This window comes from Populus trichocarpa, chromosome 15, assembly GCF_000002775.5.
Source record: "Populus trichocarpa isolate Nisqually-1 chromosome 15, P.trichocarpa_v4.1, whole genome shotgun sequence".
NCBI lineage: Eukaryota > Viridiplantae > Streptophyta > Magnoliopsida > Malpighiales > Salicaceae > Populus > Populus trichocarpa.
In genome coordinates, this window is record NC_037299.2 from 7804125 (window position 1) to 7818911 (window position 14787).

Genomic DNA, 14787 nt, shown 5'->3' on the forward strand with positions numbered 1-14787 from the left:
TCAGGTTAACCTCAATCAACTTGCCAAACAAGTTACTCAAGTTATGGACTCTACTAATTCAAATTAATTTTTTTAAATTTATTATATAACAAAAAATACAAAAATTAATTTATCATTAACCAAATATCAAATAATAAATAAATAAAAACTTATGTTAGAAAAGAAATTGACCTAGCCAAGGTTAAACAACCTAAAAGGCCAACATAAATAGTAGTCATGCCTCTATTTTTTTTCTCCGGCTATTTTTTTTTAAGAAATTATAATAAATAACATGTAATCTATAACCTCAACTTATAGGGAGTGTTTAGAAACGCGATGCCAACCACATTTCCAAAAATTTTGAATATATATATTTTTTTGTTACTTAAAATGAAAAAAAAATTATGTTTTCTTATTGTTTTGATGTGCTGATGTCAAAAATAATTTTTAAAAAATAAAAAAACTTCATTTTAATGTATTTCCAGACAAAAAACACTTCAAACCGTCACCGCTACTACAATCTTAAACAAATCTTTAGCCCGCACACCAACCACTCAAGCTACCATACAATATTAGCACCCAAACAATTTAAAAAATATATAAACTTGTTTGCTGTTATGTCCAGCTGTAATCTTTTTCCTTCCGTTTTCTTTTTACTATAGTTATTAAACCCGGTCTGAGGATTCACCCGGTTAAAGAGCCGGGTCCTGGGTTTTATGGGTCAACCCGGATCAACCCGGAAAAATTAAAAAATATATATATTAAAGTTTTAATATTTATATGAAAAAATTAAGAAAAAATCCATGTGAATATAGAATATAAATGTTATAAATAATAAAGTTTAAAAAAATATTTTAATTTTTTTTATTTCACATTAAAAAGTAATATGTTATTTTTTTTAATTAAAATTTTTTTTTTAAAGCCGCCCCCCTATCTCTACCAAAAAAATTTCACAACCCTAAATTTTCTCTATCTCTACCAAAAATAAAAACAAGCCGCCCCCCTGCTTTGGATTCTCTCTCCCAAAACCAGTAAAGTTTTCCTTTTCACTTGGCAAAGCAACTGCCACAAAGACCCAACCACAACTTCCCTCATCCCTCTCTCAATCATCCCCCTGCCTTGACCAAAACTAAAGAGCCCCTCCCTTTTTTTCCCAGCCACCTATTGGCCAAACCAAGAGACCCAGCTCTTCAATGGTGATTTGCTTGTTTTTGCATTACTCTTAAAGTTTTCCTTTTCATTTGGCAAAGCAACTACCACAGAGACCCAGCTACAACTTCCCTCGTCCCTCTCTCAATCACCCCCTTGCCTTAACCAAAACTAAAGAGCCCCTCCCTTTTTTTCCCAGCCACCTATTGACCAAACCAAGAGTAATCACCTTTTGACCAAACCAAGAGTAATCACCTTGTTTTTGCATTATTCTTATTTTCTAGTAACATTAAAGGTCTGAAAATCAAACAGCATAAACCATTCATTTATGTGTTTCTTTTCCAAGACTAGCCTTGCGCATGGCAACAAACTTCTCAACCAGTTTGTCGCTGTCGGGCTAGCTTCCATGGACGACTGGAACATTTGCAAACATCAGCTCATTATAGAGAAGATAAAGAAAGAAGAAGAGAAGCCGAATCACAGAAACCACATTTAAAGAAGAACCGGGTCTCGTCCGGGTTCTCCTGGGTCATGGATCGACCCGCTGGGTCGCCCGGGTTTTGCCGGGTTGTTGCACCTGCCGGTCTTTTAACAAACCCGAACCGGTTCAGCCTCCGGGTCGACCCGCCGGGCCGGACCAGGTTTAATAACTATGCTTTTTACAAGCGGTGAGCCTACTTTAATATCAGAACTACTGAAAATGATGAAGGTAAGACTAAACCCAGATGCCACAGACCCAACAAGAGTAATTCTTATGTTAACTGAAGCAGAAATCTCGTTATAATTTATTTTAAAAGAGAATAGAAGAACAACATTAAGTCTGCAAACCAAACCAGGTTTGATCCTTGCAGTTATAAAATGACCAGGCTAATGAGAGATTCATACAATTGGAGATTAAGTTCTGAAAGGAAAAAAGAAATGAAAAGAAGATTCTGCCACCATACCAGATCCGTTCTTTTTACTCGAGAAATTATTACATTAAAAAAAAAAAACCCATTCATATAGTTGGCACTTTAGAAGAACAGCAATGAGCCTGCCACCACCAAAGCAGGTGCGGCCCTTCTAATCAAGGAAGAATCTCTAAATTGATAAACCATTCTCTATAGAGAACTAAACCCACTTAGCATGCTGAATATTCAGTCCACTGCTTACCAATTCTTTCAGGACCTCGTTTCCTTGTCCCCCTCTTCTATTTTTTTTCTCACATGGTAGTAAAGCAGGTGCAATTGCATTTAAAATGCACAACCAAATCCCTTGACATGCAAGAAATTTTACTACCTTTCACCAGATGTTTTGCCCGGCGCAGATTAAAGAAACCAAATTCTCAAAATAACTAGTGTGTGGTACTAAAAAATATGAGATATTCTTTCGACCTTCAACTACTGAATTTAACGAGTGGATAAAAATAAACAGAAACATGACACAAAAAATGAAACAAATTCTCAAATTAATAGAACCACTAACAAGATAATGCATCCATGTGCCATTACCATGAATCTCCATTGAGGGACCATGTCTGCTGTACATGAGAGAGCATGAGAAGATCTTTTAACAAGTCCGAGCAATGATTAGAGGGAATAAGATCCCATAAGAGCATTATTTCTACAAGTACATCCACCAGAGAGGCCAAAAATTAAATAATAACACGAGGCATTTGTAGGGAAGACAATTGTGGAGAACTGCAACTATCCACGAAACTGACCTCGGCACCATTGCATGTTCCTGGGCTCCTGGGCAAAAAATTGCATGCCCAATCCTGGTGAAACTAAACCAATTTGTACAGAATATCTGGACAAACGACTAGTGACATCATCATTCCAGGAATACGGGAAATTCAAGCTTTGCACCACGGCATTCATTTACCACCTCTTTCCCCAACAATCCTTATTTCATGGCAATTACCAAAAGATTTATGCAAGAGCACGACTAAATTTTTTAAATGTGTAAACATCATTGCTAAATCAGACTGCACATCTGTTCTCCCCATTTACTGGAAAAAATGATGGGGAACCCCAATTTCTCTCTAGACATTCAATTTACAAGTCCAGATTATATTTCTCAAGAATGACATCAATGGCCTACATCAAAAGATCTAACAGCCTCCGTTTTATTTAAGGAGGCAATCTAGCATCCAACCTCCTTCAACCTCGGTGTGTGGTCTATGGTGAGTAAAGGGCCAGTATATAGCTTAGGCGAAAATCGATCAAAGTACACAGGACGTGGAGAAATTGACCAAGAAGAGAGAATCAATTAATCAATTATCATAGTGAAAGACATTGTACCCTGTCAGGAAGATTCCTAGGCATGGGTAGAGCAGTGGCATATCTCTGAAGACAGGATTTCTGGGCATTTACAGATGCATCCGAGGATGATGAGCTCTCGGCCCCTTCACCTTGAACCCGGCCGTGGAACTTCGCAAAACGATTGATAACAGAAAACCTCTCTAGATCTTGGCATTCCACTCTCAGGTCTGAAACTGATGCTCTTTTATCCAATCTGCATGATTGGTGGGCAAATAATAAAACTAATGAGCATATCTCTGTACCCTTAGAAATTCCTGCTAAGGGAGATGCCAAAGAAGAAAGAAAGAAAAGAAACACAGGTGAAACAAACTGCAATCATGCCCGCATAAAACCCAACATTAAGCAAGCTAAATCTACATCTGCACAATCAAGTTCAAGCATACTCAATTGTTCACATTCTAATGACCACTGTGCACTGAAACTTTTTTCAAGACGCAACATTCTAGACTGATTGAGCAAAACCTCTTTCAATTTTGTTCAGATTTACACATGATTCCTATGTCATTATTCATAGCATATTAAGTCTAAAGAAAGAGAGAATACTTGACAATTAGAGAAACATCAAAAATGTTTGAATCAGATAAGTAGACATACAGAGGAAGGGTATCTTAACATGTACCAGACACCAATACTATAAAGCAGAACAGAATTCAAAAAGGCAAGCAAAAATGAGATTACTGCTAAAGACACCAAAGTTTACCTCAACAAATCACTCTCCAGCTTCCTTGTTCTAGTGATAAGGTCTTCCATGACTTTTGAGAAGTACTGATCACTAATCTTCTCAGATGATTTTATCTTCTCAGGCAGGCTTAGAAGAGAAAAGTTTCTTGTTATCATACAGATCGAAGAAAATTTCCCAGCAAAAACTATCAATCTTACAACCAGTAAAAAGCTTAATGAGAAAACAAAAGGCCCAGTGCATACTTATTGACCACCAAAATCGAGGTCCTTAATGGAGAATTTAGAGACAGCCCTACCCTTCAGCATTATTTTAATGAAACGACTGCTCATAAGACTCAAGCTGCACCCTTACGGTTGCAAGCCCAAGAAATTTACCTTTGTACCAATAACACCCCCTAAAAGCATGCTATAAAAACCTTAGATAATATTGAAGAAATTCTTACTGGTCTCCACTGTTGGAAGGCGCTGGAGTATCCCTTCCAGTACAAGAGAGTGAGCTGCATGCATCTCCAAGTGTTGATCTGGCAACAGAGTATGCAGCATTCTCATAATGCAAAAAAGCATCTGAAGAGAGAATTGATGCCATGGGAGGGCGAAGGAGCATCTGCATAAGCTGTGTGGTCGATATAAGCCTCCTCTTTGATCTAAGAACTGGCAGACCATCGTCTACCATTTCAACTTCATCTTCAACCTGTTATCGTAAATTAATCCATTTGAACATGAGGTAACTGAAAGACAACTGCAAAAACAAAAATAATAAAGGATGAATATAGCTTGTAAAGCTCCTTTAGCCATGAGCAAACCTTCTCTGTCAATCTATTTGTTGCCTGTGCCCAGTCCACTTCAGCTACACTGCAAATAACAAAGTCCACATATGTTGTAATCACCAGGAAAAACAAGTATAAAATGAATCAAACAAATCCAGCAAATAAAATCAAAGGAAACGTATCAATGAACTTCTGCAGAGGGGAAAAAAGATAACTAAAACGATGCATCAGTTTCATCAAAAAGAAAGAAAGGCACTCAGTAAATGCATAGTTTATGCCAGCCACCTGATATTCTGAAGCCTTTGAGGACAATGCATCACTTCCTTATGCCATGTTAGAAGCTCAGATATGGAACTTTTACGTTTCTTTGGTCTCATAACCACCAGACTCACATCAGCAGAATCAGGCTGCAATGACTGAGGGGAAGAAAAATTCTCACAGGCTATTGATGGGCGGGTTGAACTCTTTTGGACTATACCAAAATGGCTAGCAGCAGCAGCATTTCCTTGCTCAATCAAACTATGAGCATGCAATGGATCATCAGGTCTTCCAGTGGTGAAAGGCAGTTCTGAAGTTTTCACAGTGACAGTTCTTTGAGCATCATGCATTCGTAATATCTGTCCATTTTTAAAGGTACCATACTGATCAAACCAGGATGGAGCCATCTGGGGACTAATCTGGGAATGTTCACCTCTGACAGAAACTTCACTGTTGCTATTAGCGGAACTCTGAGAATCATTCCGACTAAATGCAAGCACTTCCTTTGAGGGTGAATTCGTGTCATTAGTATCAGCTGTTTTTCCTGAAAAGCTTAGCATTTTGGAATCTCCAGGAGGTATTGAAGTGTGATTTGCTGATGCATCTCTGACCATATTATTGAGTCCATAAAACTGCTGATCTCCCTGAGTAGCTACCAGCTGAGGATCCACATAACCATCAGGACTTTTAAATCTATTCAAACTTCTATTACCATGATTGAGCCCCACATTTTCCATGCCCTGCATTTGATGCAGTAGGGAGTAATTTTGATGCAAAGTATTGTTGGGTTTTAAAGATCGGCCAAAAGCTTCAATTTGTTTCCGAGTACTGGCCAGGTTTGAAAGAGATGTTTCAGTAAGATGATTCACAGTAGAGTCTTTATCATGTGAAGCACTCACTGTCTTCTGGGCCCGATCATTCTCAGGTGAAGCTTGCCGCAAGTGGTCTCCTTTTGGCAGTTGTTCTTTCTCAACAAAACCATGTGAATTCATCGAACAGACACCAGGTTCGGCTTGACTGCTCCCTCCAGTTTGCATAATTTGATCTTCTGGCTTCTGTGGTTGAGAGAAAGATGTGCCTGAACTGTTATGTGATTGAAGATTGGGTTTAAACATATTGGACAGAGCCTGAAACGGCTGAGAGCCAAATGGACGTAGCTGAGTTGGAACACTGGTCCACATAGTAGGTGATGTTTTTGAAGAAACGGCGTCTTGTGATAAAGCATTGCGCTGAGGAGCCGGAGCTGGTGCAGCTTCCAGCACCGGGAATTGTTGAGCAGAATCTCTTGCATGGTTTTGGTTGTTGCTACTCGGCTGGGACATCTCAGAAGAAGAGGGATTATCATTATTTGAAGTATGCCTCGATGTGTCAAGCACCAATGGTATTGCAGATTGATTAGTTTGACCTCTCTCAGAGGACTCCTCCGTCTGTTTTGGTTGAGAAGAAAATCGATCAAAAGATTCATTAACAGATTCACTGGTTGTTGCTTGTCCACCTGTATCAGTCCTGTGCTGAGTGGAAAGATGACTTCTTGAGTAAGGGAAACCAGGGGAAAAGACAGCAGGAAACTTTCTTTGAGCACTACTGCCAGCATGTGTCGAGGTGCTGCAAATAGCATTCCTCAAATGTCCATGAGAAGTTTCATGTGGAGTTAAAGACTGAAAAGAGGGTGTAGGTGCCAACCATGTAGAATTCATCGCATTTGAGGGGTTCTGAGAAGGAAGGGCGTGCTCTGGAATGAGCAACTGTTGGGATGGAGGCGCAAGTTGTAAACCAAAAGCTTGAGAAGCAGAAGATTGATTCTTCTGAATGTGAAAAGATGCATCAAGAGTTTCAGTTTCAGGCATCTCAGTAGACTGGTTGCAGTCGAGAGAACTAAAGTGCATTTCATTTCGCTGTTCCCTTGATTGGTCCACCTTGTGAAGAAGCTCCAGCATATTTTGACTGCTATAAATTTGAACACAAACCATGTACCAGTCATGTCAATGATCAAAAAGTGAATCGACAACACATTTGACTGCTAGCATGAAAAGGACACCATACAATTGGATAGTGAAGTGATCGTAACACATGCTCAATGAGTTTTTCACCATCAAGATAAACAGCTAACGGCGACAAAATATATTGATCAACAAATTTCAAAATAACAATGAAGGACAATAACAGAATCCAAAACATGCAATACCTTGAAATGGTTTTATTTGGTGAGCAAACAAATCTGTCAAAGGGAGTAGACAAGCCAGGTGCAGAATCTGGAAGAATGCTTTTTGGAGGAATCTCATCTAAGCCTTTTGTTTCTCCTTGAAAGCCACATAAATGACCCTGTAAAGAAGTGTTGAAAGAGATATTATTAAATAGTATTTGGCTTGTTTTCATTCCATGGAGAAGTCAAACAACATGACCGATAAAATTTTCTAAAAGTACAGCAGGAAAAATCTGGAATGGAACAAGTAGCGATCTCCAAATTACCTTCTCAATTTCATCAGAATCTCTAGCTACATGACTAGGAAAGTTTGGCTGCCCAGTATACTCTTGGTCAAGACCATTTAACCTTTGAGAAAACTGCTGATGCGTGAACTGTGAATTTGCAACATGTTTTGTTCCATATGAAGGTTCCATGTCAATATCCAGATCCCCCATGGGGTGATACTGAAATTTACGAATTCCAGATGGCTTTCGACCTATATTACTGGATGACTTTTGTTTTCCTCCAGACAAAGAAAAAGAATCATTTGCACCTAACCATGCATTTTCCCTCGCACCAAAAGTGGAAGCCTGGTGGGTTGTACTGGGGAAGCTATCGGTTGTGTTTTCATCTGTATTTGAGCTCTGCATTTTGAGAGTTTCAACTGCCCCATTTGCTAAACTACTATTTCCTGATGACTCAAAGGGTTGATCATTCTTAACCATATGAGGTTGGTACTTTCCAGGAATTTCAGTTCCTTTATGGTTCACTGACAAACCAGCATGTTTCCAGATATCAATATTGTTACTTTTTGGAAGCTGTTGACTGCTTTCTGTATCAGCCCTCTCAGTGCTTGAATCTAGCAATGCAGCAACATTATTCCGGTTAGTATCTTCTTTGTTGACCAATGGGCTTCTCATGGAAGATTTTGCACATTCCAATTCAGTAATTGAATTAGAAACAGAAGTAGCCTTCCATTTATCAGAACCATGACTCATCACCTCAAACAAGGGACTTTTTTTATCAGCATTCTGAGAATCTTGGCATGATTTTTCGTTTCCCTGATTTTTCAAAGCAGCAGTTGTGATGGAAGATGCAGAATCCATGAAGTTCCAGCCACTTGGACTACGTAATGGTTGGCCACTGGAATTATAAGATGGCATGCTCTGCTGATTGGCCCAAGGGCCTTGAATGCTCTTTGCATTTAATTCTGCGTCTGAAGAATGGGTAGCTTTTCCATAAAAATGACTGCCTTCAGCGGCTGCTTTTTGTAGGAGGCTCCTATCTGAACGCTTGGTTCCATCCCCTGGAAACTGTTGAATATGTCTATGAGGAGAACCAGTCTGCAACCTCTCACTGTGTTCATGTGAAGTATTGACTCCAGATTGATGAGCCGCTGGTATATTATTATAACTCATACCTGTATTGGTTTTATGAGACACAGGGAAGGGTCGAGAGTTTAAGCTAGAGGCTGATTGCAAGCTATTATCAGCCCAATTTGACTGCTGTTTGCTACTATCATTTACAGTGGGAGCCTGCTGATTCCCAGCTGGAGGTTCATTTTTTCGGCAAGTCAGACCACTCCACTCTTCTTTTTGCCCGGTATCACCACTAGAAGTTTCTGCTACAGCAGATTGCATAAGGGCACTCCAGCTCCCACTTTGAACAGAGGGCAATGTACTGAAAAAGTCTGTTCCATCCAGCATATTGTAACCTCCGGAACCCATGCTGGCACCCCTGCCAAAGCTATCCAATAAATTATCATCTGACCCAAATAAAATCATAGCTTCAGTTGGATCTAGGGTAGCCTTGTTCTGGGAAGGAGCAACCTGTACGGCTGTTTCCTCTTGTGATGTTTCTGATGGACCAGCCAGGTCTTGCCTCGAGCAAGTTTCTTGCACTAGCCCATTGCTTTGCTGGGGATTCACTTGCTGCTGCAATTTTTCCAAATTAAATCCACTATCTATACCATGACCATCAGAAGAAGTGATCATATTTTTTCCCTTATATCCCTGTCTAGAAACCAAAGTTCCATCTTGGACATTAACCTGCTCTGGAAATCCAGTATACTGATTGCTTGGTAAGGAGCTGCTGCTGCCTGATATCTGCTGCATTGAAGGCTTATCCATTTGGACAGGAGAATACTGACTTGAACTGACTCTTGTTCCAGAGATAGGGACACCATAAAGAGATTGATCCGCATGCTGTGGAACCATACCCATTAAGCATGCGGTTGCCTGGCCCTGTTCAGGGGAAAACATATGTCCTCTAAAGGATCCTTGCATAACTGGAGGTGCACCTCGCTGCGGCCAGTGTGAGCTAGCTGCCATAAGCTCAGGCTGCCATGAAAAATTCGATGTTTCATGAATAGGAATTCCATTGATCAAAGCCTGTGAATTGCCAGCTGCCTGTTTTGCAAAAGCGGAAACCTGATTCACTGAATTCAGCTTCCTAGCATCTTGTTGCTTCTGAAGTTGCTGCTGCCTCTGCATTTCTTGCATTTGCTTGAGCATGAATTGTTGCTGTAGTAGCTGCATGTCACTAATCCCTGGCTGTTGTCTAGGAAAAGGTTGCAGCATGCCAGAATGCTGGCCACTGATTTGCTGCTGAGCTCTGAAAAAATCATAATTAACTGGAGATTCATTAAAATCCATCCTGGCTGAATTCTTCTTGAGAAAATCAGGACCATTTCCTAGCTGTGAATCAAGCATTGAAAAGCCTTTTGATGACATATTACGCCGATCAGATTCTATATCCACTCCCACAAAGTTTGCTTCATTCTGCCTTGACTGGAGAACTTGATGACCATGCATATAGCCATTCAAAGGTGGCTGTTGGCTTTCAGGCTGGCTTCTAGCAAACTCAGGCCCTGTATTTGAATGAGAAAAGTACATATCAAGCTGCACACTTGATGATTCACCTCCTCTCTCAGTATCAGCTTATTTCAAAAGAAAACAAGTGATAAATGACATAAAGCCTACAAACTTTAGCACACACAATAACTTCAAACCATAATATCCATAATCTTGGGTTATAAAATGGGAAAAACCACACCTGCTTTAATACGATATAACTCTACTGGAAACCACACAGATCACTGAAAAACAACAAACTACAATATGCATAATTAATACCTGGTTGATGTACATTGTCATTTTTTAAGTTAGAAATAAGAGATGTGCCAATCTGCCAGTGACTTCCAGCCCAGGGATTATTATTTAAGCCATTCCATGTCCCATCAACAGCCTGTGCTTGGTGCTGGCCCTGGGACCAGTTATCCTGCCCAAAGAAATTGTGGATCCTATCTCCAACTTCGTTGCCAGGCATAGATAACCCACCCCACCAGATATTCAGCAGCTCAAATTTTGTCAGAAGAAACCCGCTACCTAAAAGGGAATCAAGTTTAAATCTCTATATTCCAACAATTCAATTAAACAGCACTTTACTGCATGAAAAACTTTACAAGTACAACTACGTTAACACCTCTTCTCGGTTCATCAATTGTCACCCAAATAGCCACGTTCCAGTCACTCAAATCTCATTCTGCATAAAATCAAGATCTGAAGCATCACAATGAAGTAATGGAAACATGTGAGGATAAGATTTGTGTGTTTGTGCATGTGTGCAGAGATCATTTAACAAATACATGCAGTCAACCAAACAACTTATTTGGGATTAAGGAGATGGTGAACTACGAACATTGAAGGTGAATAGCTGTACCATACAAATAGAGTCGGCCCTCAAAAAATACAAGTTTTACCTAATAAATTGCATAAACAATGATATCTCACAGTTAAAAATATACATATAAAATATTAAATTTAATTATCTCTTGTAGTTAATCTTTGCTTATCTACCCATAAGTAATCAAGGGAGCAGTAAATAATATTTTCTTTTAAGTTCAACAATATTGCCAACAACCATCTTTACTGGAATTTGAACTCTCGACTTTTACCCTACTCTTGTTTAGCAAGTAAGAGGTGCATCACTCAGTTAAACAAGCAGGTGCACAACACTGATCCCCTAGAATTAATATATACCCATATGTCCATTCTTTACAAAGATTATTACTAATAGTAATTAAATTTCTGGAATTAACATGACCTGCAAACAAAATGAGAAATGGAAGGTATGAATGAACAAAACAACCTCAAGCTTATTTGCTGAAAAGGAACATTAGGACATTTCTTGTGGTTTCATGTAAATACAAATTTATGTCTTTTTTCTAGATAATTAGTTATGAAGCCTGTATTTTCTCCTCTGTTAGTAAATATTACGACAGCAGTTGAGAATGCAAAATGAAACAAGAACCTAAACCATCATGAAAAACCAAGTGTAAAGATCTAGCAAGTAATGATCAGCCATTGAAGCATAACATTAAATGTCTCCGCTTATTTGAGTCTAAAGACCTGCATTGGATGCAATATCTCCACTTATTAGAGTCTATATGACCTACATTGGATGCTCATGCAATATCACTAAGCTTGAAAGGAAAAGAATGAGATTGATTTCTATGGCTCCATTTGTTTTCGTAGTGCAGTCTGCGAGATTTGAAAGTGTTTGGTTAATCACAGTCCGACTCTTGAAATTTTGGTTAAGAAAAAGCTAAATTTGTAGTTTTTCTTAAGCCTAAGTTTTCAAACAGTAGCTGCAAAAGCTACCACAATGCTAAACACACACTATGTGTCAAACAACATTTCTGAGAAAATATAAATCCATCTCAATCAAGAACTTAGTAATTCAAGAATACCATGTAGAATTAATATTGAACACAACCATATCCCTTTCCACCAATATGGAGTCATTAAACATGAAAAATTAATCAACTGCCAATGTTATGGCAGTTCAGAATAAATAGTTCAGAATAAATCCTCAGAGACACCCACATCCAATCTGAAGTCTCAACACAAGAAAAGTTTTCAGGCGCTTCAATCTTTCTCAAAACCTGTATGAATTTAATATTCCCTTGGTGTGTGTGTGTGCGCGCGGGGGTGTGTAAAATAAAAAAAACTAAGTGAAAATCTCAGACATTGTCAACTAATCTAACTTCAAAAAGTCACTGCTAGCTTAAAGGAGAGCTCTATAAATTTCTAAGGCAATAGGGCATTCCAGCTACAGAAAAGTGCATTTAACCAACCTACAGAAGATATCCTTCAGCAGCAAGAAGCTTAAATTCAAATTGCAAGAACTTAAAAGATGAACCTCTTCTTTCTGTTGGTTCACGCTAGGAGATGCTTAAATTCAAATTAAAGATGAAATTAATTGGTGAGCTTCTTCTTTTCATTGATTCATAAGGGATGAATCTGCTGGAGGGAAAAGGACCTCTTCAACCAAGGGCCCTAGTAAGCAGAAACCTCCCAAATTCTAATCCCAGTAAACTTCATTGACATGGATGTCCTCCCCCCTCAGAATGCAGTTGTGCAGGCGAAGGGGGCAGGTGGAATAGAAAGCTTTCTGCCATATGGCTTGATGCCAAGCATTCAATTGTAAAAGAGGGAGCAAAATCAGAGAGTTGTTTGAAGTTGGATTAGAGGATTTTCTTGTTTGTCAACCTTGAACTGGAAAACTTAAAGAAAGGGGGGGGGGGGGGGGGGGGGGGGGGGGGGGGCAACAGGTGAGCAAGGTGTTGCTTGCAGTCCTCCCATAGTGATTACTGGCCTTCTCATAATTGAACCTCTTTTAAGTCACTTTCCAGAACACTGAGGCTGTCGATCAATATTTTTCCAATTATTTGAAGAAAGCAATTAGAAATGTCCACTTTAAGAAGCCAAATTTACCTCTAACTAATATTTTTCCAATGGCTTTGACGTTTATGTATACACAAGAAAAATTCTGTATCAATGTTAGAAATCATAAAAGGTATCATAAGATACACAAATTCAGATCATAACAAACCAAATGAGATTGAAAATCCCTCTCTCTCACTCACTGGAAGACAAATGCTTACCAAACATTCAAAGCCCAAAGACAAAACAAGCAAATGAAAACATAAACCAGCAGAAACGAAACACAAAAAACAATTCCCTCTTCTTCTATCAACAACCAGACAATGCCCGAAACCCTAAATTTAAATAAAAACCTCACATCTATAGCCAAATTACAAAAGATCGAGAACAAAACAACAAGACTTAAAGCTTAGATAATATTTTTTTAGAAAAAAACAAAGAAACAAGCAGCAATAGAGCTGCTTATCCGTAAAGCACCAAAACCTTAGCTCATATACGGACTCAGAATTTAAGAAAGAGAAAAATAGGGTTTATAGAGAGAGAATTAGGATCGCACTTTCACGTTGACGCCTCAATTTGAGCTCCAAATCGATCCTCCAAGGGTTCGAAAGTTTCTTAATCTGGGGTTTTGAATCGAAAGAGAGATAGAGGGTTTAGGAATGAGAGCTCAGAGAGAGAGAGAGAGATAAAGTTATCAAAATAGTGAGCGAAATTTTCAACGAACAGAGGAACACAAAACCGAGGTTCGGGTCCGAGGCTAGGTTTGGAGTCCGAAGCTGAAGGCTAAGTAAAGGAAAGCGTTTTCTGGGAGAGGGAAGAAGAGAGAGCAAGTGGAAGTGGTTGAGGGTAGAGGGAAAATTAGGTGGTCCTGCTGTTAAAATCTGCCATGCGGCAAAATAACAGGTGGAGCCCACTTCTTTTTACTGTGATTTGCCATTTCGGTTTGATGGACTTTTATGATTAATTGATCTTGACTTTTTCATTTGTTGAAGGAAGGATTGCTTGTATTTAAACTTCTTCCTTCTTTTTGGTCCGTGGATTTGGTAGACCGTAAGAGGGAAAAAAAATTTTGAATTCCGATGGCGTTTGATATGGTCGCGTTCATCTGCATTTTATATGAAATATTCACATTCATCACCTTATCACATTTCTCGACTTGATTATACAGTTGATGAAAGAGGTCCTCTCTATGTATTAATTTGAAATACATGTCGATGATGCTTCAAAAATCTCAAGTAATTTAGGAGTAAGGTTTATATGGTTTGTATATTGGATAATTGATTAATTTTTTGATTCTAGCAATCCGGTCCATTCTTCTTTGTCAAGATGGCTAGTAGTCGATACATATAAAAGGTCCTCTCTTGTGGATTTGAGGACTCTTTGATGCTTAAGTATGTATTTTTTTAGAAAAAGAACAATGATATTTTAGAAAGAGACTATAAAAATAAATATACAATAAAAAATGAAGATCGTAAACCCTTTTTAGCTTAAGGATTCATATAATATTTATAGCTCATAAGTCTTGTCTTTTTGTATAGAAGAGGGGTTAGAGAGTTATATTGCCCTGATAACATTAACGAGAGAAAATATCTCTGACACGTGTATTAATATATGGATAAATATCTCTTACACATCATTAATGAGTGATAAGTGACAAGTCCTGATAAGACTCTTATACACATAGGGGTACAGAGATGAGTATCATTAACCTTAACATTTTATGTTAAAGATCATAAGAA

General features: G+C 38.6%; 1 protein-coding gene across 4 annotated transcripts; it reads right to left on the minus strand.

Annotated features, from left to right (window-relative positions):
- Positions 1–2558: 2558 nt before the first annotated feature.
- Positions 2559–13853, minus strand: LOC18105730 (uncharacterized). Of its 4 annotated transcripts, XM_052447411.1 has the most exons (11): positions 13605–13852; positions 10806–10865; positions 10457–10708; positions 7607–10191; positions 7323–7459; positions 6821–7084; positions 5165–6742; positions 4916–4964; positions 4556–4803; positions 4132–4239; positions 2559–3624 (listed from the first exon to the last, which is right to left on the minus strand). In XM_052447411.1, exons 3-11 carry the CDS (start codon positions 10647–10649, stop codon positions 3390–3392), a joined length of 5397 nt encoding a protein of 1798 aa, XP_052303371.1. In that variant the 5' UTR covers positions 10650–10708; positions 10806–10865; positions 13605–13852; the 3' UTR covers positions 2559–3389. The 4 variants fall into 4 exon arrangements, with proteins under 4 accessions (XP_052303371.1, XP_052303370.1, XP_024442602.2 ...); XM_052447410.1 differs by having other exon boundaries at positions 5165–7081; positions 13605–13853; XM_024586834.2 differs by having other exon boundaries at positions 5165–7084.
- Positions 13854–14787: the final 934 nt, after the last annotated feature.